At 46.1% G+C, this 15280-nt stretch overlaps 1 protein-coding gene across 17 annotated transcripts in view; it reads left to right on the top strand.

Annotated features, from left to right (window-relative positions):
- Positions 1-15280, top strand: part of ABCC9 (ATP binding cassette subfamily C member 9) — an 88251-nt gene that overhangs the window by 52249 nt on the left and 20722 nt on the right. For 10 of the 17 annotated variants that reach the window (XR_014555555.1, XM_083699845.1, XM_083699846.1 and 7 more), the window contains 7 exons: positions 817-913; positions 2092-2339; positions 3988-4136; positions 4642-4711; positions 5618-5775; positions 6432-6524; positions 13496-13598. Coding sequence is in view for 15 of the 17 variants with exons in the window: in XM_083699845.1 (XP_083555971.1) it covers positions 817-913; positions 2092-2339; positions 3988-4136; positions 4642-4711; positions 5618-5775; positions 6432-6524; positions 13496-13598 (918 nt within the window). In the remaining 2 variants the exon portion in view is untranslated. The remainder of the gene's footprint in view (positions 1-816; positions 914-2091; positions 2340-3987; positions 4137-4641; positions 4712-5617; positions 5776-6431; positions 6525-13495; positions 13599-15280) is intronic. The other 7 variants (XR_014555554.1, XM_083699838.1, XM_083699837.1 and 4 more) reach the window with 1 other exon arrangement.

Raw genomic sequence — 15280 nt, 5'->3', positions numbered from 1 at the left:
CATCAGCTAGTAAAGCGAGAAGAGCGCCGCAACCCCAGAGTCGTTTGCGACTGGACTTAACTGTCAGGGGTCCTTTACCTTTTTATTGACCTATCAGGTGGTGTCTCCTTAAGGGGGAGCAGGACTGCTTTCCTCTTTTGCCATCCAAATGAGGCTTTTGTGCTTGCTTCACACATGAAAGCATTTCTACCCAGAATGTCACTTCAGGAATTCAGATGATCGGTTGATGTGTTTTGTCCATTCTTGGCTACCACATTTCACAAAGGATTGAAGTCTACAGATAACCAGTCTAAAATGCACTTAGCACCAGAGTTAGCTGCTAGCTGCACACCAGCTAGTCAGAATACATAGCATTCCTCGTTCCATCACGGAAATGTTATTTATTCGCTCCATATGTTGGGGAACAACTACCCCTCACCACTGTCCATTCTGCTCTCTATTGTTCTGGCCAGGGTTGGCCCACCCGAAAGGCAAGGTGAGACGTCCACCTCAGTTGGCAGATCCACAGGGGCAGCAGATCCAGCCTCCAAGTAAGGGGGTTTGACTAGATGATCCTTGGAGTCCCTTCCAACCCTTCAGTTCTGTGGTTCTCTCCACCCTACATGCAGGCAAACAAGAAGCATTATCCCATTTCAAGGGCACATTCCAACCAGCCAAAAGCACTTAAAAGCGAATATGCAGCAGCAGGGGCAGTGAGCCTAGTCCGGTGAGGTTAGAAAGGCCTGGAAAGTTGCATTTGGCTCCCAAACCTGAAGCTTCCCACGCCTCACCTAAATAGCCCTTGCAGAAGTTTCATTTTTGATACTTTGATTGTAGGACATGGAAGCTGACCAGACCACCCTGGAAAGAAAGACTCTCCGAAGAGCTATGTACCCAAGAGAATCGAAAGCTCAGCTGGAAGATGAAGATGAAGGTAATGATATACCCTGTATTGATTGATTGATTGATTGATTGATTGTTCCTTTGCTTAAAGAGGGAGAGAGAGAGAGGAATTCAAAGAATTAATTCAATGAATAATTTTTCTCTCCACGTTTGCGTTTCCTTAAATTAACACATGGAGTTGAGCATTATCCACATAATTTATCAGTTAGTTTGTTTAGAAAAGCATTTCTGGCTTTGCGATTCCAGACTATGCCTTCACCATATTTAGATGTTTCAATGTATCTGAAGAAGTGTGCATGCACACGAAAGCTCATACCAATAACAAACTTAGTTGGTCTCTAAGGTGCTATTGGAAAGAATTTTTTTATTTTGTTTCGACTACGGCAGACCGACACGGCTACCTACCTGTAACTATATTTAGAGGGACGTTATAGCAATATATCAGTAGAACAGCTTCTCTGTATATATGGTGCTTGAGCAGTAAAATATTTTTATACTGCTCTTTGCATTCCGAACCAAGGGCAAAGTTCATTCTGAATTCCTTAAGTAAGACACCTGATGGTCATGATCAAGTGAAAACAACATATTCGTTTTGGCACATTTTTGACACATTTGGCACATTTTTGACAGATATGTAAGATTTTTGGCTGTCCAAAAGCTGAGAAATTTAAAATTGAGTGAATTGCAAAATTTTAGTTGGATGATTAAAATATATTAGTTCCATTAACCTTATGTATTCTAATATTCTCTTCTTCTTTTAACCTTTTGTACATTACTATTTCTGGGATATTTTAATGTAAAGATATATTTGGGTTGATGCTGGGATGGTTGAAACAACAGTAATAAAGAATATGATTAATATAAATCTGTTATTTTTACACACACACATATAACTCCATGAAAATATGTTTTTAATTATGCATTCGTTCACAAAATATATATTTAAATACTTATTTCATCTCGGTTTCTGTGTTTCTAAACGAATTCTACCCTAAAATTTGTAATTTATTTATTTATTACACATTTTGGGTACTTTTCCCAGTCATAAAATCCAGGGAAGTGCAAAATCTGAAGAGCAGTCACAATCTCATCCATGTATTTAGTCCAGGAGGTGTGAATCAGGCCTGTTCACATACAATGTGGACCGCCCCTGCTTGCAGCTGAGACACACACGCCAGATTAACTGACTAAGTTAAATTTGTGACCTAGCAGAGGAAGAGGAGGAGGAGGAAGACGATGACAACATGTCAACCGTCATGAGACTTAGGACAAACTTGCCCTGGAAAACCTGCTGGCAGTACCTCACCTCGGGAGGGTTTCTCTTACTCTCCCTGATGATCTTCTCAAAATTGCTGAAGCATTCGGTCATCGTTGCAATTGATTATTGGCTGGCACAGTGGACATCGATGACTAACAACGGCAAGGCATTGTGTTCCACAGAGGAGCCGGCCAGAAAGGTAGGCCGACATGCAGAGCTTAAAGTGGTTTAGGGTTGTTGAACAGGTTTATGGTTTGATAAACAGATAAACAACCTACAGGGTGGTCCAACGCATGGCCTGAAGGCTGGGTAAGGAGGCCCTTGGCTTTGGGAAGGGGGCATGAGGGCCCTGACAGGGTCCAAGAGTCCCCCACCCTTCTTCAACCAGCCTAGTTAGTGCTTTCCCAAATTTGGAAGGAGGCATACCTCCAAAATTCCTGAGATGAAAATAGGGACATTTCTCACTCCCCCCCAATTGGCACCCCATTTTTGTCCCTCTCCCCACCCGTACAGCATTTTCTCCACCAATGGGCACAGCACACACGCCCTCCACCGTCTTGAGAAAACCCCATAATCCCCATTTTATTTTATTTTTGTCCTTTGTAGATTTACAAAAAGATAAACACATACCAATAGATACATTTTAGAAAGGGGGCAAGATTAGACATGGATGCACAAAGCAGTTTGTGGAGAAGGAGTATGTCTAATGAGAGGTTACAGCCTATGGAGAGTCCTGAGGGCAAGATAGAAAAACACAGTGATACATTCAGCCCCTAGAACTAAGGCTCCCCATCCCTGGAGCAAATGAAACACTTGGGGCTCACTGCTTGACTGGTATGTCAGTCCTGTTTTGTGCCCTTGTATTACCCCACAGCTTAGAGACATTCCTTCTAAGGTAATTTCAGCAGTAATATTGTGATCTAGTTTTGTATCTCAGCCGTATTCCCACAGGCGCACACAGGAGACCAGAAAACTTCATTCTTTCCCCCAAAGTGCTATAAAAACATTCAGTTAATTTGAATAGGAAGTGCACAGAGTCCTAAAACAGAAGTCTTTGGAACTATGACCCACCAGCTGGACTGCACCGCAAAACTAAGCATGTCTTTGAGGGTGCTTCATAATCAAAGGGAAATTAAGTTGTTTCCCAGTAGGGGCTGAAGGCTCTGTCAGTGTTGATTCTCTTTGTTTCTCATTTTTCCAGTCTTAACTTCATGTCTCTGCATTTTGCACATTATTATTTTTAAACAAACTTTCCTGAAAATTCATGAGGATTTTAGTGCAAATTTATAATTATAATGTTATTGTATTATTTTAATTATAAAACATGTTTATATGCAGTTTTGAATAATGTGCACATTTTTGCAAGCCATTTCCCCCTAATTTATGTTTTTTTTGCAAATTGTGTTTGACTGATGTACTACATCGAAAAATTCAGACCGTTGTGAATTTCAAAATTTCAGTTGACATATTGTTTTGGAAAGTGTGCATTTGATAGATTCCGCCTTCAGTGCATACCAAATCGCATGCTCTGCTTCAATGCATACCCTACTTCCCAGAATGAGAAACATGTCTTCTTCCAGTGTGGGTGTGGTGTAGTGGTTAAGAGCGGTAGACTCGTAATCTGGTGAACCGGGTTCGCGTCTCCGCTCCTCCACATGCAGCTGCTGGGTGACCTTGGGCCAGTCACACTTCTCTGAAGTCTCTCAGCCTCACTCACCTCACAGAGTGTTTGTTGTGGGGAAGGAAGGGAAAGGAGAATGTTAGCCGCTTTGAGACTCCTTTGGGTAGTGATAAAGCGGGATATCAAATCCAAACTCTTCTTCTTCTTCCTGCCCTTGTTTTAATAGACTTGTTACGTGGCTGTGTTCAGCATTCTGAGTGGCGCAGGGATTGTCCTTTGCCTGGTCACGTCTTTGACTGTTGAATGGATGGGCCTGACAGCAGCTAAGAACCTTCACCACGATCTCCTCAACAAGATCATCCTTGGACCAATCAGGTGCAGTGAAAATGAAACGAGTCACCTTTAGGACCCATAGGCAGATAACATAGGGCTTGTGTGAGGCTTGTGATCAAGTTGCTAAAGAGGTGAGGCTTTTCAGCAACTCCTCACAAAAAGGTGTTTGCTCAGATTGAAGAGCTGCGCCTGGAGCAGTAATTTTATAGAGCCAGGCAGGCTCCTATTGGCTCCTCAAGTCACCTGGTCTGGCTGGGCTGATGGGCTGCAGTACCCACTCTCGCCATTACGTAGGTGGCATTGCAGCTCAGTGGAGACCAGGCCCTAAGCACCCTCAGCCTCAAAGCTGCCATGATGGTATTTGGGTCAAGGTGCCTTGAGTTCTGTTGCCAGAGAGTCCAGCTTGGATCACCTAGTACTTTATGTGGGATTAATTCAGGAAGCAGAAGAATATGAGCACTGATCTCTTCTTCTTCTTCTTCTTCTTCTTCTTCTTCTTCTTCTTCTTCTTCTTCTTCTTTGTTTATATATTTTTGCCATCTGATAGATTCTTTGACACAACACCCTTGGGGCTGATTCTCAACCGCTTTTCTGCCGACACAAATATCATTGATCAGGTAAGCTCATTGATCTTGTCAGGTGGTCCAGAGCCTTTATTCCCCCACCCCACAGGCCAAAATATGTGGGATGAGAGACAACTGGCATTTGTCAAAAGTTCAAAGGGGACCGTTGCAGCAAACCCCTTCCAAGTCCATTCACAGGTCTGGGTTCAGACCTCATCTGCAAGCTATCAAAGTGGGGCTCAGCTGATTGGCAGTGACAGCAAGCACCCACGGCTGTGCAAGGTATTTCCTGATGAGGGAACTTCTCACTGCAGCTATTACCTGTGGGACTTGCTGCCAGAGAAATAGGGGTTGAAAACAGGAGGATAGTGAAAATGGAAGTGCATGCACAAACAGTAAGATAGTTTTCTCATGGAATCATAGAGTTGGAAGGTACCATGAGGACCACCTAGTTCAGTGGTTCTCAACCTGTGGGTCCCCAGATGTTGTTGGACTATGACTCCCATAATCCCTGAGTTCTGGCCTTGCTAGCTAAGGGTGATGGGAGTTGTAGTTCAACAACATCTGGGAACCCACAGGTTGAGAAAGGCTGACCTAGTTCAACTCCCTGCAATGCAAGAATATGCATCTGTCTTTTATGGAGATCCAAGCCTACAACCTTGGTGTTTGTCAGTACCACACTCCAATCCAGTCTTTTGAGGCCCCGTGCCAGATGCCAGATGTTAGCTAATGAGGTCTGTGTCTGGCCAGTGTTAGAAGAGCGTAGCGGAATCTTGCAGTTGCATTTTATGCTGCCTTGGGAGTTTTTACCTAAAGGCAGCATTGATACAGTCAAAATAGATGAAGAAGCAGGCCACCTCAAGTTCTATGAAGGAAGAATGCTATAAATGAAACAGTGAATAAACGAACCTTTAGTGGATGTTGGCCTAATCTAACGCTTGCAAATTATCTTTGGTGCAGCACATCCCCCCGACTCTGGAGTCCCTCTCGCGATCCACGTTGCTCTGCCTGTCTGCCATCGGAATCATTTCGTATGCCACGCCGTGGTTCGTGGTCGCTCTCGTGCCTCTGGGGATAGCCTTCTATTTCATCCAGAAATACTTCAGAGTTGCATCCAAGTAGGTTTAAAACAAAAACAACCACCCCAAATATAGTCTAAGTCCATAGCTATTGATGTTTTCCATTATAATTCTGATGCTTGTAGCTGCCACCAATTAAGCAGAAGCAAATTTTAAATCAAGGGTGGAAAACCACAGGGCCAAGGACTGAATGTGGCGTTCTGGACCTCTCTACCCAGCCATCAGGATCCTGCCCAGTCCACCACACCCCCTTTCCGCCCACATAATTCACTGACCCTGCTCTATGTGACCCTCTAGTGCAGAGGTTCTCAACCTGTGGGTCCCCAGATGTTGTTGGACTACAACTCCCATCATCCGTGAGCTCTGGCCTTGCTAGCTAGGGGTGATGGGAGTTGTAGTCCAACAACATCTGGGGACCCACAGGTTGAGAAAGGCTGCTGTAGTGACTTCACCCGGCTGGTAGGTGTCCTTGAATGGAGAATGGCCACACCTATTTTGGAGCATATGCACCCTTCGTTTGTGCCCCCTGGGAGGGTTCCCAGGACAAATTGTGGCCCTCAGGTTGAAACAGGGTTCCTGCTTTAAAAGAGTGAGGTTGTTTGCCATTTGCTGCTGCTCTTTCGTTTTGTGTTTCCCGTTTCAATTTCCACAATCAGTTCTTCGCTATTTACGCACCTTCTTTCAACTGGTGACAGGGACCTTCAGGAACTTGATGACAGCACGCAGCTGCCTCTCCTCTGCCACTTTTCAGAGACGGCGGAAGGCCTCACTACCATCAGAGCATTCAGGTTTGCAAACAAGGACTTTCCTTTATAGCAGGTGCTGGTTAAAGGGACCCTGGGAAGCTCGATCGGTTCAGCTGCCAACTGGCTGTTTGCAGGCCAGGCTCCTGCCAAGTGAGAGGCGAAGGCAATCTGTAGGCAGCACAGACAGAAGCCAGAGCAGAACCCCCTGTCTGCTTAATGTAGACAACATGGCAGCCTGCAGGTGCCACTGGACTACAACTCCCATCAGCCTCAGCCAGGATGCTCAGTGGGCAGGAACAATGGGACTCATAGTCTTATCATTTCTGGAGGGCAGCATGTTGGCTTCCCCTGGTCATTGGCAGAGGAAGAGGAGTATGGGGGGAGCTCACTGCCCCCGGCAGCGCGATCCTGGTGGGGTGCCATCGCGGCTACCACTCCACCCGCACTAGGCACCCCGCCCCCGCAGGCAGCATGCCATGCCCCCAGGACACACGCCACACCTCTGAGGGCTGCAAGGCACGCCCTCAGAATGCGTGCCAGCCCCGACCCTGCCTGCTCTCCACCCCCCCGGTGCCGGAGCATGAAGTTCCGCCACTGCCCCTGGGTCAGACGAAGGCTGGGTCAAACTTACAAACTGCCAAATTTTGGGGGATGTGTGTGCAAACTGTGTACCCCTTTTTTTGCAGAAAGCAATTTTTTTTTTACTTTCCCCCTCTCAACAGTAGACCTAAAAATCTAGCAAAGTGGTTTGCCATGTGGCATGGTGGTCTGGTGTTCCTGCAATGCCAGTGCAAAGTTTCATTGGATATCATAAGTAGTTATGGATAGAGATAGATGAATCTGCCCATTTTGGTTTCTCCTATTTTCAATGTCTGCATCGCAACAGATTTCTTTTTTTGCGGCACATTTCTCCTTATACACACATTATGTTAGAATTCCTGCTCCATGATTGCAGTCATGGGATTGTTGTCTATCACATGGCAGTGTATGTTTTGACTCCACAGAGTGGGAAGTGACAGAGACAGGATGTTTGTGTTACTGTGTTCTGTGAAGTGGGACTATTGTCCTTTGTTCTTTCTCTCTTTGCTGTCTGATGCTAGAGAGAGAAGGAGCCATGTTGCAGTGCTCCATGTGTGTTTATATGTAAATAAAGTAGATTAGCCAAAATGCTGAGTTGCTGAGGTCTGTTACGCAACTGAGAAGACTCTGCGGATCCCTAAGTGCGCCGGTGTCTGTTGGCATCATTCGCTGTGATGTTCGGGCAGAAGAAAGCTTTTGAAGCTCCTGAACGATCAACCAGGAGGGAGAAAACATGCCAGTCGGGCATGTGTCTCTGCCAGGGTCCCACTTGAGTGTAGGACAAGCTCCTGAAACATTATATATAAACAATTTGGAGTGTATGGGGTGTTAGGGAAGGGCTATTAGCTCTGGTAGGGGCCACATCATGCTCCTTCTGGGGTTGTTTGTCCACCTTTGGTCCCCACCCTGCACTCAGCTCTCACCTGGGGCTCCTAGAAGTTGTCAGCATGTGGCAGCGGCCACACCCTGGGAAACGGCTTTGACTGGCTGGCTAAGCCAGGTGAGCAGACAAGACCAACGATAGGTCCAATGGTCAAGAAGGCAGTTTCTGCATATGGTGTAGAGCAGCGGTTCTCAAGCTGTGGGTCCCCAGATGTTGTTGGACAACAACTCTCATCATCCCTGAGCTCTGGCCTTGCTAGCTAGGGGTAATGGGAGTTGTAGTTCAACAACATCTGGGGACCCACAGGTTGAGAAAGGCTGGTGTAGAGGGAAGTGAGGGGCAGTTGGAGCTTGTCAACCTGGGAAGGTAGGCTATATAGGAGATCCTAAACCTCTGCTGCCTTGCGAGTTAAGCCTGAGAGGAAGTGATCTACTCTACCAACAAGCAGTTACTAAAAGAGAAGGAATTAGTGAGGAGGAAGAATAGGTTGTCTTTCTGTCTATCCGCACCTGCATTAGTTCAGGTAATAGTGCAAGCATTGTTGCTTTGTTCTCAACAATATATGCATTTTTATACTTATGTCTGGGTGGAGAACTGAGTTGCAAATTTTTTTGAAAGCATGTGTTTTGATGGATACTGTATTTTTTGCTCCATAAGGTGCACCTGACCATAAGGCACACCTACTTTTTTTGGGGGGGGGGGGGGAATTCAAGAAAAAAAAATTATGCGGCTCTTGGGGGCTTTTGCGGGAGGTGGGGGAGATGAGAGAGCCTCACTCTGTCCCTTCCCCCAACTCCCGCAAAAGCCAGGGATAGCCGCGCGAAGCCTCCCCAGGGCAGTGGGATGAAGGCTCCCCGCTGCCCTGCAGAGGCTTCTCGGGCTACCCCAGAGCTGCTCAGGAGCTTGTCAGGGCTGGTGGGGGAAGCCTGGGTTTCCCCCACCCCCAGCCCCAAAAAGCAGATCGGGGCTGGCAGGGGAAACCCGGGTTCCCCCCTCCCCCAGCCCCAGGGACCACACATTCGCTCCATAAGATGCACAGACATTTCCCCTTAGATTTTAAGAGGGGGAAAGTGTGTCTTATGGAGCAAAAAGTACGGTAAGTTGCGTTTTGGTTTCGGGAAATGTGAATTAAGGAGGCTTGCATTAAAATGCAGATCAAACCAAATCTCTGCTCCATCCTTATCTATGGAATTCCTCTCATCCTGACCAATATTTTTAGATGGTGTGTGGCGAGCTAGATTTTGAACTGCAAACTTTTAAAAAAATCCTCCGTCTTGGGTCTGTCTCACCTTAATTTCCTAAGATTCCATTCCATCCATGCTTTCTTCCAGCAACTAACCAATTTTCTTCCATCCCAGAACCAAAGTCCCCCCCCCCCCAGATAAGCGTGATAGTTGCCTCCCTTTGTTCTGAGTTCATTATGTACCCCTCAAGCAGTCATGAGCTCCCTGGACTACTTAACCGCAACGTTGTACAGGCCAAGTAGACTGGGATTTGGGTGACCTTTTTGTTCGTCATCTGAACAGGATAAAAAGTTGAAGAATGTGCAGAAGAAGGAGCTGGAGGCAGATGAAAAGATGCAGATTGAGTGTGTCAGAGTTTCCATTGTGTGTGTGGTGGGGGGGAGGGGGAGGGAAGGGAATTGTAGCTGCCAAAGAGAAGCTCTCCAAAGCGGGAGACAGACAATAGCTTTACGGAGAGAGAAAAATAGTTCGCTCATAGTGACATCGCTGCTTTTGTTGTAGGCATACTGCCCTTTTATCCCACTGCTGAAACAGATTCAGCAAGATCTTTCTTTCTTACTCTTTGTATTTTTGAACCTTCATTTTTGTGAACTGTTCTGTGATCCTCAGTAGAAGCAGGGCACATAAATTTAATAACCAGGCAATTACTTTCTTACCCACTCTCCAGCACTACAAAGTTTTGCAGACTTGCCAACATTTGTTCACACATCACAGGATTCAGTCTGTACAGGGCTGGGGAATGTTTTGCAGTCTGGGGGCTGCATTTCCTTCTGTATATCACGCCACATCACAACGTCATTACATCGCCACAACGATGTAATAGGCACGCACAGTGTGGGGCCCAAGTCGGCGCCCCTGCTAAGAAGGAGGTATCCCCTGGAGAGTCTAGGGGGCCAAAGAGAGAGACCTGGAGGGCTGTGTCTGGCCTTGAGTTTCCCCACCCCAGTTTTAAAGTATACACCTAGCCAGTGCTTTTTTCCCTTAAAAAATATTTAGGGGTACAGTGGATGCTTGGGTTGCAAACGTAATCCGTGTGGGAGACATGTTCGCAACCTGCAGCGGCGCGTCTGCACATGCACGGGTTGCTTTCGGCGCTTCTGTGCATGCGCAAAGCGCAATTTAGCGCTTCTGCGCATGTGTGACTGCCGATAGCCGGAAGTAACCCATTCCGGGTTTTGGTGGTCTGTAACCAGAAAAAACGTAACCTGATGTGTCTGTAACTCAAGGTATGACTGTACTCTCATTTTCCTATTCATATTGAAATACTGCCCCTCAATGAAGCCAAACTTAGATTCACAAAATGTTTAGGGGTATGCATCCCCCCAGGGAAAAAAAGCACTGCACCTAGCGCTGTAAAGTGTGAACTTGTACAGACACATTACTCATAAGAGTTGTGAGGAATGCTGCTTTTCTTCTAGAAAATAGGCGCCGGGGCAGCATGCTCTTGAGTCCCCAAGAAAAAAAGCACTGATTGTGAATCACATAAGTCCCTTTACCCCCCCTCCATCCAAAACAACAACTGAGACGCTTTACACCAGCCTTTTTCAACCTTGGGTGCCCACCTGTTCTTGGACCACAACTTCCATAATCTCTGACCACTGGCCAAGCTGGCTAGGAATGATGGAAGTTGTAGTCCGACAGCATCTAGGAATTACACTCTTATTGATAACGAAGACCAGAGCAGGTTTGTCAATTCAATATTCACCCTGGCAGGAAAAGCAAAATAAGTGCTCTCAGGTACATATGTTGCTGTCTCTTACAGCCTCTTGAGATCTGAAGCTCTATTTCTGCAATGGCCAAATGGCCAATCCCTTATCCAGATACCCCAGGGATAAACCTGCAGGAATATACAGACCAAGGCTTTCTAAGACCGAGTACAACTTTGCCACATTAAGACAGTATCTACTAGCAATCATTCAAATCATTTCAGTGCTGTGCATCCGGGGATTTTATGATGCGTTGGGTAGGCTTCATGTCAAAATGTATGCCGTTCATCAATTACTCAAGATGCATCTCATTACCAGGCCTTTTGTTGAGTGTTCCTATATTCTGCATGGCTTTTCTCTGCTCCAGTTTTCTTATTTTGTCACTGGGTGCTTTGTTTTTTTGTTGCATTGTGCAAATGTAAATTGTGCTTATTTTCATAGTGACATTTTTCTAACCCATCTTGGTACCAATCAAGTCTTACTCAAACAGAGCACAACTTCCCCTTTCTGAGCTCCACTGTATCCTAAACTGGATCAGTTGCTATTGTTAATCAGGCTATTCTTTTGGTAAAAACCGTTCTTGGCTCCCAAGTTTGCAAAAAGCAAAATGAAATTAAACAAAAATGCACCACAAGCGCTGCATTCTTGCAATTTATAATAAACCAGCAAAGAGCAGTTCATCTCTTTTGACCAGAGCAGAAGTACAACAGTAACGTTTATACAATACAGTCAGCCTCCTGCCAATATTTACAATTTCTTCTAAACATCACTGTAGCAGCGTTGCTGCACTCCAAGCTGAAGCAATACTGGGTTTCTTTCCTTCCCCCTAATGGAGAAATGTATGCATCATGATGAAATGTCTCTGAGCTAGTTTTTGGGAGGGAGGGAGGGAGGGAGGGAGGGAGGGAGACTTGGTAGTTATGTAAACACCTGGCTCGAGTTAAAAGATGGCCAGCCAGCACACAGAGCCCAAAAAGAGCATCAAAAGCATGCCGTTGGCTTTACAGCATCACTTACTAAATGTTGACCAAAGCATAAAACCCAATCTCCTCCCATCTTCTGGGATAATGGCATTTTGTTATTGGTCTTCATCAGATAGCCAGTACGTTGGACGGGATAAGGACAAGGGAGGATGTATAAATGGAGGGGTGTTTTCTGTGTTCTTCTCCTCCCACTCATGGGATTTCATACTATCAGTATCTGCCTGGTAGGTCAGAGAGGACAAGTTGATGGACTGGTTTCTGAAGGGCTGTTCTCCTGTATGAACCTGTCATAGAACCGTAGAATTGTAGAGTTGGAAGCAACCAGGAGGACCATCTATTCCAACCCCCGGTAATGCAGGAATCTTTTGTCCAACATGGGGTTCGAATCCATGACCCTGAGATTAAGAGTCTCATGCTATACTGACTGAACAGTCTGTTCACTTAAAGCAGGGCAGAATGACTGGCCTCCATACATGGCTGGTCTGTGAATCCCATCTTCCCTGACTTCTAGATGTACCAATAACATCTGCAGGTTCACAGATGTTCCCCATCCCTGACTTCGATCTTTAACCGGGGACCTGCTCTGGGTGACACTGGGAATAAGTTGGGCTTTGGGCCAATTGTGTGGTGGCTCCTTGCCTCTGAAAAACCCTCCCAAAAGAGATCAATGATGCCTGTGCTTCTGAATTAGGCATCAGGCAAAGATTCTCCCCACACTTTTACGTTACGTTTGCTTCATGTTATGTTATTTCAGGTTATGTCCCGCGGTGACCCGGAAGTACCGGAATGGGTTCCTTCGGGGTTTCACCACTCTCGCATGCGCAGAAGCGCAAAATGACATCATGCGCATGCGCAGAAGTGGCAAATCGCAACAATGATATTTTGGGAATGATTCATCTTCTTACGTAGCTGCTTTGTTTTATACTTCCTGGACGTCCCATGGTCATATTATAAAGTAGTTGTGTTCTATGTTACAAATCAAGTACTGCTAAGAGTTGTGTCTTTTTGTTTTCTGATGTATTTCTTATCAAGAAAAAAAATTGGGGTTGCATGAGCAAATTTTTATTCTAAAAGTAAGGGCCAAAGAAAAAACTTTGTGAACTACTGAATTAATGCATGACGCATAGGAAGCAGGCTAGTTTGTGCATAGAGCTAAAGGAGGAAGTTAGAAAAGCGACACTCTATCCCACTTTTCCTTTTAGCTTTATGATTTGGATCAGGTTGAATGTTTTGATGAAGTTGGGGGGGAGAAAATAGAAGGAGGGAAGGGCAGGGGAGAACTCAGAAGGGAAAAGGTTGCTGAGATTAAACCAGTGAAAACAGTGTCTGGGGGGTGGGGAACATTTCACAAAAAAGCTCAATAACTTTTGTGTCCTGAATTTTACTTCTAGAAATATGGCAACCTAAGAAAAAGGGGCAAATGTGAGCAAAGGAGTGGGACACTTGTATTCTGGTTCCTGATCCTCAGAAGACACCTGGCCACTTGGCACACTCTTACTCAGATTTAGCTGATCTGAATGTTGAGGTCCGACTTCCTGAGATTCTGCAACCTGTGCGCTGTGCGTTGTATCATCAGGATTGTGAGTTGCTAACGTAAGATTCCCTTTGTCTTTCGCAGGCACGAACCCAGATTTAAACAGCGAATGCTGGAACTGACGGACACAAACAACATTGCATACTTGTTCCTGTCGGCTGCCAACAGATGGTTGGAGGTCAGGACGGTACGTACGCCTGCATCCCTGCCACGGTTTTGAAACCTTAGAACCCGGCAGTTAACTTTTGTTTGATGTGAAATGCTGGGCAAAGAATTATAACTGGAACACATGTGGCTATGAAACACCCACACTTTCATATGCGCCAATCCTTAAAATAGCTCATTGTTATTTCTGTTGAGTTTTCTCCTCGATGAAGCCAAGAAACATCTTCATTTGCTGCTGTTGGAGGTGATTGTCATTCAGAAGAGAATCTGAGTTGGGCTGGGCTGGGCTGGGCTGGATTATATCCCCCCCCCCCCAATCCAGCTATACAGAGGAGAATGAGAGTGTGTCCTCCCAGCTCACCTGGTGAGGTGACCCCCAACTATGCTGCCCCTGGATGTACACACAAGGCCATAAAGGAAGCCAGAAGCTTTGAGTTGAGGAATATCAACTGAACTATTGATTTTAAGAGGCTTCTTTGCTGGTTTCCCAAATCTGACCAGAGATGGGTGGTAGCACACAGGCTGAAAACCCTCCTGAGTTCCTTCGGTCATCAGTTCAAGACCTGCTGCAGGCTGGAGTATTATGTTAAAGCAGTGATAGGCAAACTCAGCCCTCCAGATGTTTTGGGACTACAATTCCCATCATCCCTGACCACTGGTCTTGTTAGCTAGGGATGGTGGGAGTTGTAGTCCCAAAACATCTGGAGGGCCAAGTTTGCCTATGCCAGTGCTAGAGCCATTGAATGGCACAGGACTGCTGAGGGCCAAACTATACACCCCTGCTTGCCAATGTGGCGCCTGTGCTGAGGGTGGCTACCTCCTCCCCACCCCTAAAAGGTGAAGGGACCCCTGACCATTAGGTCCAGTCGTGACCGACTCTGGGGTTGCAGCGCTCATCTCGCTCTATAGGCCGAGGGAGCTGGCGTACAGCTTCCAGGTCATGTGGCCAGCATGACTAAGCCACTTCTGGCGAACCAGAGCAGCACACAAAAACGCCGTTTACCTTCCCGCTGGAGTGGTACCTATTTATCTACTTGCACTTGGACGTGTTTTCGAACTGCTATGTTGGCAGGAGCTGGGACCGAGCAGCGGGAGCTCACCCCGTCATGGGGATTTGAACTGCTGACCTTCTGATCGGCAAGTCCTAGGCTCTGTGGTTTAACTCACAGCGCCACCCGTGTCCCTTAGACACTGTGTAAAACATGCAAATTGAAGCGGATCCCTTTTAGTTCTGCTGGATTCAACTTTTAACCAGACCCCCTTGTGAATTTGTGATTTTTTGTGTGTATTGTGTAGTAATGATTATCTGTATGTGTGCTTTTTCTCTGTATGTGCTGGGGGTGGGGAGAGTTACCCAGTGGAAAATAACAAGTAAAGATTGGATGGGATGCCCTCAGAATCCCAAACGTTCCCACGAGCTCAGAAAGGCTGGTGACCCCTGTTATGTGTTAAATTGGAGTTCTGTGATTGGAACACCAAAGCCATAACTTTCTTCTTGTAAAAGCAGCCACGAGGGACTGAGGATTTGGATGAAGGCCTGTGCTAGCTTTCCCCCATTGTGCCAATCTTCTGACTAAACCCTCCCCACTGCTGCTGCCACTATGAACCATGGAGGGGTTGGGACGATTGGTTTTTTGTGTCCATAAATTTCTCTTAGTAGCATCCTTCTATGGGTGATTTAGATCAGCCCACCAACACAGCACA

Source organism: Podarcis gaigeae, assembly GCF_964106915.1.
Source record: "Podarcis gaigeae genome assembly, chromosome: 10".
Lineage (NCBI taxonomy): Eukaryota > Metazoa > Chordata > Lepidosauria > Squamata > Lacertidae > Podarcis > Podarcis gaigeae.
The sequence above is the reverse complement of the archived record's forward strand: the minus strand, read 5'-3'. Positions and strand labels throughout refer to the sequence as shown.